Below are 11,930 nucleotides of genomic sequence, written 5' to 3'. Positions count from 1 at the left end.
GAAACCCCTGAGTGAAGGTTATCACCCTTGGCTAGACTGATGCCGACTGACAATTGTGACAAGCTTCATGCCTTTGTGTCTACACAGACTGGCAAGGCAAAACTGAAGTAATAGGACCCTAGTATCTCCAGCTGAGGTTTTAAAGTACTACAAAGGCAATGCAAGGCAATACAAGGCAATGCTGTGAGCATCAAGATAGCCACTACAGCAGCTGCCAATCTGAGATATCAGAGACAACATAGCTCAAGGTAACCCTACAGATCTTGGCAGTACTTCCACCAGTGCTGAGTGGGAGGTTACCGTGAGCAGGGTGCCACAGGAATGCAGATAATGAGGCTAGTTCAGGAAGATAGTAAGAGAAATCCCACCAAGCCTTACGGAGAAACACCCTCCATGTAATTCCTCAAAATCAACACTTTGCTGATCACTAATAAAATTCAGCCTTAAATTAATACAAAGAGGCAATATTTTGAATTCAAATTTAATGGTGCACTTAATTCACATAAATTTTAAATAACAGCTATTTCAAAAGCCAGAAATTTTATTTCAGTTAGTAATGCTTTTAACACAAACCTGGGAACAGTTTGGGGACACACAAATATGAATAATAAGCATGAACTGTGTTAGAGGTAAACACTGACATAGAGATGCAAGTTAAAATTTAAACATTAGAAACAAATCCATGGACTAGAGGACAAGTGCACAGAGAGAGTTTCTTTCTGTAGATACCTTACAGCTTGTTCATTGTAAAATTATCTACACTGCACATCGTAACAGAACACTACGTATTGTGTTAAGCAATGAGCGTACATAATTCCTTACATATAAAATTGTTAAATCGTTTTTAAAGTACAAAAAGACATGGGCTAGGGTGAATATAAGAACATGCTGGTTGGTATGAAAGATTTTCTGTTGTTTTGTAAATTAATGTTAACATTGATTACTTCTTGAAGCAAGTCAGCCTGCCTAGCATGGAATCCATTATTTTGGAGCCATTTGGTGGTGAAATGTTATGTAATTGAAAGTTCCTTGGATGGGGATTAGTCTGTCCCTATCAAGCAGCATTCCTCACCATGCTCTCATTTAAAATTGTGCCCCAGTTATCTAATGAGTACCTAGTCTGCGCCTTTCAGAAAGATCCTGCTGGCTTTGGGCGGAGGTCTTTGTCACCAGCCTTTTTGATTGGACTGGAACAAGACAAAAGTATGTACATCTACCACTTCATTGGAACCACCCCATTTAGCTTCCACAAGAATAATCAGATTGAAGAGCAGCCCCATGCTTTGGCAGCAAGGTGTTTTTAATCACAGAATTGTTTTGGTGTAGAAGGAAACCATTCAGTCCATCATACCTGCACCAGTTCTATCAGCTAGTGCCAATCTCCTGCCTTTGCTCCATATCCCTGCACACCACTTCCATCTAAATAACCATCCAATGGCCCCTTGAATGCCTCAATTTAACTGACCTCCACCACACTTCCAGGTAGTGCATTCCATACCTTTACTTATAACACATAAAACTTCCCTTGTTTGCGCATCACTTAATGTTACATGTAGCAATGGAAATGCTATTTTATTGTCTCATAATTAGAATTTAAGAGATTGATTTTAACTGTGACCACTTTGTATAATAGCAGTAATAGTATTATCACATTTAATTGCCTTCTTATGCTGTTTTTTTTTGCTATTGTCATTACCACTTTTACTGGTTGACCAGAGTGCCTACCTGGTTCAGCAGGAAGGTTACCTTAATATGCAAAATGGTGTGTTATAATGTGCACTAGACTTCAGTTGCAATTGTGATTTAATTGGTTGGAGTGTGACCCATCTATGATCTGCCTTGTGGTATCAAATATTCAGCAGCCTAACTTTAATGGGACTCCTGGAGTTGATTAAAACATGGCTCACAGCAATTATTGCCTGTTATTAAAATGTCATAATTATTTGATCTCCAAAGTGAGTGAAATAGAGTACTGGTTTGATGAGAGTGAGATCTGGGCTGCAGTATTGTTTGGGTCTCATGGTAGCAACATAACACAAATGCCCATCTTGCGGCAAAAATTAATTGCAGCATCTTATAAACAAATTGTTGCATCCTGTCAACCAGATAAGTATGATCAAGGTGTGGACATTTGTGCCCATTTAATTGGACTATTATATGTTCTCCTGGTATTATCAATGCTTATGTATGCTCAAGTTTTCCAGACCATAGCTTGGGTCTCATCATTCTAAAAAAAATAAGATGCTTATATTGTTAAAAAGCCCTTTCATACAAAGGGCTCTCATGAAGTTGTTCCGGAATTTGAGAATTCATCATATTTGTTATAATACTCAACTTTTTTATAGTTGAAAGTTATTTTTAGGTTTGAAGGCTGATCCTTTTTGTGAAACCCATGAAATATATACTGCAATAAATTTTTAGTAAAAATCATGGACAAAGTTCTGAACCTAGATGAGATTACTTGCTCACTTGAGTTCATTCTACTTCTGAATAAACTAAGGTTGCATTGATTACTTTCATTTAGCTTTGCCTAATCCAGTATGCTGGGCTGGATGGCCATTTTCTGATGTAGAATGACACCAATAGCATGGGTTACACTTTCTACACCAGCAGCTGTGGTTACCATGAAGGACTTTCCTCTCCCCTCACCTGGGGCATGGTGACTCTCATATTAAACTGCTGTCATGCCTCTTTAATAAAAGAGCAGCCCTATGGTCCAGTGAGACTCTGGTGACTTTACCTTTTGATAATGCAAAAGATGTTTAGTCATCAACTATCTCCTATGTAAGATGGGAGAAACAATTTCTCTGATGTTTACATGATTTTCCTTGTTCAGTATTTCCAGACAAACTGTAAAAGCAGTCGGCAAGAAAATTTTTACACTCTCAGTAAGAATACTGGGAGGGCAAATCTTCATTGATGAACCAATGATGTGACAATTCACAGGCACCAGAGGAATTTTAAATGCATGCTTTTTATTTTGCAACTGCTTTGGCATGGAGAAGCCTGTCATAATTTTCTAATGTTTTATTTAAAGATAATGTTCAAAAAATTTATAAAATGCAATATTTTAAATAGCTTGGTATGTACGCGAAAATGAACTTCATTCATTCCAAACTGGCTTTTTAAAAATTAGAATCATTCAGAGCTCCTTACTGAAAAGATCATTGGTGTCATAACATGTAATGGCTTTTTCCACCATAGTCTTGCTTTCATGATTTGTTGATTATTGATACTAAAAGAAACCTAATTAAATTTAATCTTGACACAGGCCCTGAAGAAAGCTGTAATTGTTAATGTGAACATATCACGGCAAGAGAATCCATTAGCTTTCAGAGAACCCAATCTATGAGCATTAGTATATATGTTTATACTGTGCTAACCTTTAAATATTCTACACACAGCAGAGACAGAGTACCTTCAAAACCCTGATTCTCATGCAAACATATTGTTAAAGTATCAATATTAAAGGAATTCCTCAGCTATGCTTTTTTTGTCTGGCTCTGCATCCTGTAATGCCATTGTGCTGCTTCAGATCACTGCATTCAGACAGCATGAATAATGCTCATATTTGGCTAGAATCAGAAACTGCATTGATAATTAAGCTAAATTATATGTTTATTAAATAAAAGAGTTATACTTATAGAGGTGTCTTTCGCCAAATAATTACTTCTTAAGCACAGTCACTGTTGTAGGAAATGCAGCCTACCTATACTCAGTAAATACAAAACACAACATGATAATGACCAAACAATCTGTTTTATGAAGTTTGCTGAGTTCTGAATAATGGCTCTGATACAAGACCCAAATAGCAACATGGCATCTTTCATGTTTCACTCTGACATTGGCTGGCTCTTGGTTTTGCACCTTTTCCAAAAGATGGTGTTCTTATCAGTGAAGTGTCAGCTTTGATTTTTGAATGCTTTCCCAATTCAACCAGCTCAGAAATGTCATTACACACATCTGGAATAGGTGGGACTTGAGCCGAGGGCTCCTAGTTAAGAGATAGGGACACTACCTCCATGTACATGAGCCCACTCCATCCCCAGACTTGACTTTAAGGACTGGAGAGGGAGTTAAACCCACAATCTGCTGGCTCAGAGGTGAGAGCATTACCAACTGAGTCACGGCTGAGTTCACCATTATTAATTTTTAATGCACAGACAAGCCATGATGGAAGAGTCTTGAGTGATACATTCTGACAATATTCCTGTTAGTGTAGTCGTGCTCTAATTTCACATCACATGACTGTACTCATGACAGTAGTGTGTGGGCGTTGGGGCAGCATTTTACTAGCCCTCTTGAGGTGTGCTGAGAGATGGGTGACCTTGTAAAATGGTGGTGGAAGATATCAGAAGGTCTACCCACCACCACTGTGTATCCTTGGAGGTGGGACCTCAAGAATGTGCCATTTGCCAACTGGAGATGTGTGGGCTTTTGAACAAATTAATTAATCAAGTCAGAGTTTCTTCCCATCCTTGTTGGCATTGGAAGGTAGCGCTTCTATGCAAAAGATAGCTAGATAAATCCTGGAAACTTGTCAACTAGTTTTTTTATGATGCCCATGGTCTATAGTGAGATTGCCTAATGGCTTACCCGGAGTAAGGGAACCATGCTGGATGGTGCACCTCCTTCCATGAATAGTGGGTCTACCTGTCTGGCCCTAGTATGATTAAGTAAAAACTCATAGACTTGCTTTTGAGGGTGCCTCAGCATGGAGGTACTCACTCCTTCTTCCTGCAGACTCACCCATCTCTAATTGTGGTGCTGGTGAGCTGCTAGTTCTGTTTGAAAGTAGTGGGGATCATGCTGATGGCACCTTCTTACTATACTGCTGTAGGTAAAACAAGGCTCAGGTTCTCACTGCTTATTCCCATAGGAGCACTGCCATTCCCAGCAGTGGGACCACTGATCACATAGAGACCTTCTGCCCAATGTAGCATTGTGCATGCAGTCTTCACAGTAAAAAGTTACAATACTAGGAAATAAGGTGCATCATGTGAACCAGAAAGACCTGTAAGTCTGTGAAATTGCAACAACTTGCACTAATTTCAAACTAGTATTAACACAGGAATTGGCTTTGGGGACAACAACTAAATCTTCAAGGCTTCTTAACTTTTATGAGGAGTGTAACAAAAGCCAGCTAATAAAATTCAAAGTTATAAATCAACTGGTTGAAGTCAGCAAAGTGCTTGGCTCAGATTTACTACACAACGTGCTATGTTGCACACTGCCTTGGCGTTTATGTGCAGTCTGCAATCTTGGTGCAAGCTCTTTGAATTCTTCTCAGTCACACTTTTGTAGCAGGGCCTTGTCTTTTTTCAATGACTCGCAGCCATGGAAACAGCGTTTGTGTCAACTAATAGCTCCATTTTCCAGTCAGATTTCTGCAAGTAGCATTGTATGAAATATTGCAACATCTGTCTCATCTGGCTCCATTCTAGGCTTCTGCTACCAGGAAAGTGTTGACTTTTTTTTATCCTGCTGGGTCACGTTGCCTATTTTAGAGACTGACAGTTGATACTGGAGTCTACATTTAAATGGGGAAAATGTGGCTTGTATTATTATTTTCAGGCAAGTTAGGCGTACATCTCTTTTGACTTTAGGGCAGCAATTTCAGATTCTTCCATGTATTTGCCATTTAAATGTTCGCTATTGCTGTCCTGATGATACAGGTAAACAGGAACCTCCGTGATAGATGTCGCTGTATACGAGGTTGAACGCATGGAGCAGTGCTCACGACGTCGCTGACCCAATTGCATTTTATATTGCATCCATTGTCTCTTCAGAGCTGCCTGCATCTAAGAGTTAACATAATGAAAAATCCATCATTCGTTTGACACAATAAGCTCCATGCAGTTTAATGTACATTTTTATGAGCGGCACAAGTATGGCGCTTTATGGCATTTGCTGCTCTTTCACAAATATCCCGGCCGAACACAGATACAATAGCAGTGCAGGCCATGACACAGAATCTCTACACGACCTCGCCCTAACATCTCCCCCATTCCCCCTCCCTCACACTGACCCCCTACCCCCTCCAACCTCTCTCCAACCCTGAAACCATACTTTCTGTTTACTTTCCTGGTAAACTCTGGTGTTGACCTGAAATTCATGCCCCGAAACAGGCTGCAGAGTTTTGTATTTTGTATTTACTTTTTACTTAGCTTCCCCAACATAATTCCAGTTTAGGTTCAAGGGTTCAGAGCTACCTGTTGGATTTGATGAGTTTGGTATTTTTGTTACATTATTCTTAATAAAGTAGACTGTCCATTGGTTCTAGAAGCAGGTTGATTTTACATCCTTGAGGCTTAGAAGCGAACATTTCTATTTTCGTCAACTTTACTTAAAAAGTATGTGCGATTTAGAAAGTCATAAATTTAAGTGTAATGGTTTATTTTTGCATTTGCCTGAGTAAGGGGAGAAGTTGGAATATGAAACAGACTAAACAAAACTGAAAATAAGATTAAAAAATCAGTTCTAAGGAAGGGTTACTGGACTTGAAACGTTACCTCTGATTTTTCTTCACAGACGCTGCCAGACCTGCTGAGTTTTACAGCAACTTTGGGTTTTGTAAACAATAAGATTGCCTATCTGAGGCGGTGCTAATGTAAAAGTGGCATTCGTTTTACTGACAAAAATCGTTAATAAGGGAGTAGTAAATCTCTTTTGACCTTAACTGTAGCTTTTTAAAGTTATCAACAGGAGATCAATTCCATAATTGGCATATTGAGAAGAAAGCAATATCTTGTATATACAGTGTGTTACAAGTAAATACTTGATGCTGACTGCCAAAGTGTCAATTCTCTGTGAAAGACACTCCCTGTCTTGGAGAACATAACATTTCACAATAAAGTATTTTGTCACTCATTTATTCCCCAAATGCTCCTTGTTCTTTATCAAATGCTTTGTTTCAATTTTGCCATCTGTTTCTCATTTTCTCTTTCAATACTAGGCCACTTGAAAAGGTATTAATAGCTAATAATGCAGCATGGGATTGGAATCATATGAAGGGGTGGTAGATATCTATTAAAATACCAGTGGGATTTAATGATTATTCACAGTCATTCCATTGTCGTTTGTATTTGTGTTCACCTGCAGGTTACCAGATTTGCTGAAGTCAATTGTCATAAGTTACCATGGTGGGATTTATAATTATATCTTTTGATTACATCAGTCTCATACAGTAACAACAAGGCTCTCATACACAATACGCCTCATTTATTTTCCAACTGTGTATTGATATGTCTCACTACTGCTTATAATAACTGCTCATTCTGTAAGCTGCCCTGGAATCATTCTCTATGAACCATTCACACCTTGTATATCTTGATATTAATAATTAATTAATATCTAATTGAATGTGCAAACAGTTCCATGCACTTGAAATTTTGGTGATTTGTTTGGTGTAAGAAAATAAATTTTGCATTCAAACAATTGAAGCATCTTAATTAATGCTTTTTTGCTGTACAAGACTTTTAATTGTGTCTGATTTAAAAGTAACAGCCTTCATAAGAATTTTGACGTATGAAAATATATTCATGAGGCAGCTATTTTTTACTCAATTATATTGTCAATGTGGAAGCTATTTTTGGGAGAACGGATAGTTTAATCACAGTGTAGGAATTAGACAAGGTAAATGTATGAAGTATGTTCCCAGTGATTGGGCAGTCCAGAACCAAATGTTATAATTTAAAGATACAGGGTAGTCCATTTAGGATTGAAATGAGGAGAAATTCCTTCAGAGTCATGAGACTGTGGGGTTTTCTGCTGCAGAAAGCATTCGGCCCCAAAACATTAAATGCTTGCAAGAAAGAGTTAGATGTAGTTCTTGAGGCTAATGGGATCAAATGTATGGGGAGAAAGTGGGAAGAGGGTACTGAGTTGGATGGCCAGCCAAGATCAAATTAAATATCAAACCAAGTTTGAAGGGCTGAATGGCCTAAGCTTGCTTTTGTTCTCAATGTTTCAATGGACCTAGACATACTTTACCCCATAAATTTTATCAATAAATGACACTGTTTTCATTTTGACCTTTACTCTGGGTACAGGCCTGCCACTACCACTCCCACGCATTCCCAAAATTGATAGCTTGTAATAATTATTAATCGAAAGAAAGTAACCCCTGATTTGTAAATTAACAGAGTGGCCTACAAAAGAAAACTCATGTTCTTAAAAAGGCGAGCAACTAAGGTAGTACCAAATAAGATAGTAAGTTCTCACTAGTAATTTACTCTTGCCTTCGTCCCAGCTAGTTGTAAGATAGTGATTACTACTGGTAGTTTTTGTGAAATGAATGCATAAACATGTCCATATAACATTCCTGTGATCACTAGACTGAAGTTAAGTTAGCAGCCAAGGGCTTATCACACAACTAACCTCTAAATGAACAACAATAGCCTATAAATGGTTAGTCAGAATGGCTGAAATTATTAAACTGTGATGAGATGTTGTGCAGAGCTCCTCAAGCATAGAAGAGCAACCAAAGAATTAATCAGTGCTTTAAAGCTGATTATATAATTTGATAGGGTAGGTAGACAGAGTCTGTTTCTGGGAAGTCCAGAACAAGAGGACATATGCCTAAAATTAGAAATTTTTCTGAAGAAGGGTCCTGACCTGAAACGTCAAGCTTTCCTGATCCTCTGATGTTGCTTGGCCTGCTGTGTTCATCAAGCTTCACACTGTGTTATCTCAGATTCTCCAGCATCGGCAGTTCCTACTATCTCTGCCTAAAATTAGAACTAGGCTATTCAGGGTTATATTACAAAACTCTTCCTCACATAATGATTGGTAGAAATTTTCTACAACACACTCAGCCAGTAGCTCTGACTAATTTACAATAACAACTTGTGTTTCTTTATCAATGCAGAGGCACATCTGAAGCCATTTTAGAGAGCAAAAGGAACAGCTGGAAGGAAGCAATAAAGGAGTGGGAGGGAGCACTTAAAGACATGTTGAGATTGTGAAAGGTATAACTGTAGGACAAAAGTACTGTTGTCAGGTTAAAATGAGATAGGAAGACTGGTGTGATGCAGTATGCACAGTAGCTGAAATAATGTGATAACAAGTTGTAGAGCTGGATGAACACAGCAGGCCAAGCAGCATCAGAGGAGCAGGAAAGATGACATTTCGGGCCTAGAACCTTTTTCAGAAATAGGGGAGGGGAAGGGCACTCTGAAATAAATAAGGAGAGAGGAGGAGGAGGTTAGAACATGGATAGAGGAGAAGATAGGCGGAAAGGAGACAGACAGGTCAAAGAGGCAGGGATAGAGCCAGTAAAGATGATTGTAGGTGGGGAGTTGGAGAGGGGATAGGTCAGTCCAGGGAAGATGGATAGATCAAGGGGGCAGCAAGAGGCTACTAGGTTGGAGATGGAGGTGAGGCTTGAGGTGGGAGGAGGGGATAGGTGGGAGGAAGGACAGGTTAGGGAGGCGGGGACGAGCTGGGCTGGTTTTGGGATGCTGTAGGGGGAGGGAAGATTTTGAAGCTTATGAAGTCCCCTTTGATACCATTGGGCTGCAGGGTTTCCAAGTGGCATATAAGGTGCTGTTCTTGCAGCCTTTGGGTGGCATTGTTATGGCACTGCAGGAGGCCCAGGATGGACATGTCATCTAAGGAGAGGGAGGGGGAGTTGAAATGGTTCGCAACTGGGTGTTGTAGTTGTTTATTGCGGACCGAGTGTAGGTGTTCTGCAAAGCGGTCCGCAAGCCTCCAATTGGTTTCCCCGATGTAGAGGAGGCCACAACGGGAACAGCGGATGCAGTATACCACATTAGCAGATGTGCAGGTGAACATCTGCTTGATGTGGAAAGTTTTCTTGGGGCCTGCGATGGGAGTGAGGGGAGAGTTGTAGGGGCAGGTGTAACACTTCCTTCGGTTGCAGGGAAAAGTGCTGGGTACGGTGGGGCTGGAAGGGATTGTGGAGCGGACAAGGGAGTCATTGGAGAGAGTGGTCCCTCCAGAAGGCAGATAAGGGTGGGGAGGGAAAAATGTCTTTAGTGGTGGGGTCGGATTGCAGATGGCGGAAGTGTTGGAGGATGATGCGTTGGATCCGGAGGTTGGTGGTGTGGTACATGAGGACGAGGGGCATTCTTTTTTGAGTTTATTTTATTATTGCAGGGAGGGGATGTGAGCGATGAGTAGTGGGAAATGTGGGAGACACGGTCAAGGGCGTTCTTGTCAACTGAGGGATGGAAGTTGCAGCCTTTGAAAACCAAGGACATCTGAGATGTTTGGGAGCGAAATGCCTCATCCTGGAAGCAGATGTGGCAGAGGCAAAGGAATTGGGAATGAGGATGGCATTTTTGCAGGAAGGTAGGTGAGAGGAGGTGTATTCTACGTAGCTGTGGGAGTCGGTGGATTTGAAATGGATATCGGTTTCCAGGTGGTTGCCAGAGATGGAAACAGAGAGGTCCAGGAAGGAGAAAGAGGTATCAGAGGTGGTCCAGGTGAACTTAAGGTTGGGGTGGAAGGTGTTGGTGAAGTGGATGAACTGAGCAAGCTCCTCATGGGAGAACAAGGCGGCACCGATACAGTCCTCAATGTAATGGAGGAAGAGATGGGGGATAGGGCCAGTGTAGCTACAGAAGAGAGATTGTTCCACGTAGCCTACAAAGAGGCAGACATAGCTTGGGCCCATGCGGTTACCCGTGGCCACTCCCTTTGTCTGTAGGAAGTGGGAGGAATTGGAAGAGAAGTTGAAACTGAGGATGAGTTCAGCCAAGTGGATGAGGGTGTCATTGGAGGGGGATAGCAGGACAGGAAGTGGTGGCGGGCCTTTAAGCCATCTGCATGGGGAATGCAGGTGTAAAGGGACTGGACATCCATGGTAAAGATGACCAGGGAATTGGAAGTTTTAGAGGACGTGGAGGGCATGGGTGGTGTGACAAACATAGATAGGGAGTTCCTGGACCAAAGGGGAGAAAATGGATTCAAAATAGGTGGAGATAAGATCAGTGGGGCAGGAGAAGGTGGAGACAATGGGTTGACCAGGGCAGTCAGGTTTGTGGATTTTAGGAAGGAGATAGATGCGGGCGGTGCGGGTTTGGGAACGATGAAGTTGGAGGCTGTGGGTGGGAGGTCACATCAGATGATGAAGTTGTGGATGGTTTGCAAAATGATGGTTAGGTGGTCAGGGGTGGGGTCATGATCAAAGGGGCAGTAGGAGGGGGTATCACAGAGTTGGCATCTGGCATTGGCCATAGAGAAGTCAGTACGCCATACTACAACTGCACCTCCCTTGTCTGTGGGTTTTATGGTGATGCTGGGATTGGAGCGGAGGGAGCGGACGGCTACATGTTCTGCAGGGGAGAGGTTGGAATGAGTGAGGGGGTGGAGAGGTTGAGGCGATTGATGTCACAATAGCAGTTGAAGATGAAGAGGTCTAGTGAAGGTCAGAGGCCTTGGGGTGGTGTCCAGGAGGAGGGGGTGCGTTGGAGGCAGTAGAAGGTGTCAGTAGGGGGAAGGTTAGGTTCACGGTTGAAGAAGTAAGCGTGGAGGCGGAGGCAGTGGAAAATCTGCTCAATCTCCAAGCGTGACCGGTATTCGTCCATGTGTGGGTGGAGGGGCACAAAGGTGAGCCCTTTACTGAGGACTGACTGTTCGTCCTCAGTAAGGGGGAGGTCTGGGGGGATAGTGAAGACCCGGCAGGGCTGGGTGCTGCTGTTTCCTCTGGAGCTGATGGTTGTGGAGGCGGAGGGCAGAGTGGCACTGGCGTTGGTGGTGGGCGGGGTTGCGTCGGCTGTGAGACCAGATTTTCAGCCACAGATTGACAACACAAAATAAGGACATCCCCTGGCTGTGCAAATCCAATATGGTAGAAAGTGGTCTGTAAAGGTGGGATTTTTGTTTTTAGATGGCAGGGTTCCCTTGGAGTCAGGTCAGGCTGCTGAGTGCAAAGGCAAGGGATGGCAATGTGTAGAGCTGGATGA

General features: G+C 41.8%; 1 protein-coding gene across 3 annotated transcripts in view; it reads right to left on the bottom strand.

Annotated features, from left to right (window-relative positions):
- Nucleotides 1–493: 493 nt before the first annotated feature.
- calcr (calcitonin receptor) overlaps nucleotides 494–11,930 on the bottom strand; it is a 288,663-nt gene continuing 277,226 nt past the window's right edge. For all 3 annotated transcript variants that reach the window (XM_059655195.1, XM_048523649.2, XM_048523658.2), the window contains one exon: nucleotides 494–5,801. In XM_059655195.1, the coding sequence (XP_059511178.1) occupies nucleotides 5,580–5,801 (222 nt within the window). In that variant the 3' untranslated portion in view covers nucleotides 494–5,579. The remainder of the gene's footprint in view (nucleotides 5,802–11,930) is intronic.

Source organism: Stegostoma tigrinum, chromosome 2 (assembly GCF_030684315.1).
Source record: "Stegostoma tigrinum isolate sSteTig4 chromosome 2, sSteTig4.hap1, whole genome shotgun sequence".
In the NCBI taxonomy this organism is placed as follows: Eukaryota; Metazoa; Chordata; class Chondrichthyes; order Orectolobiformes; family Stegostomatidae; genus Stegostoma; species Stegostoma tigrinum.
This window is presented reverse-complemented; position numbering and strand designations above follow the sequence as displayed.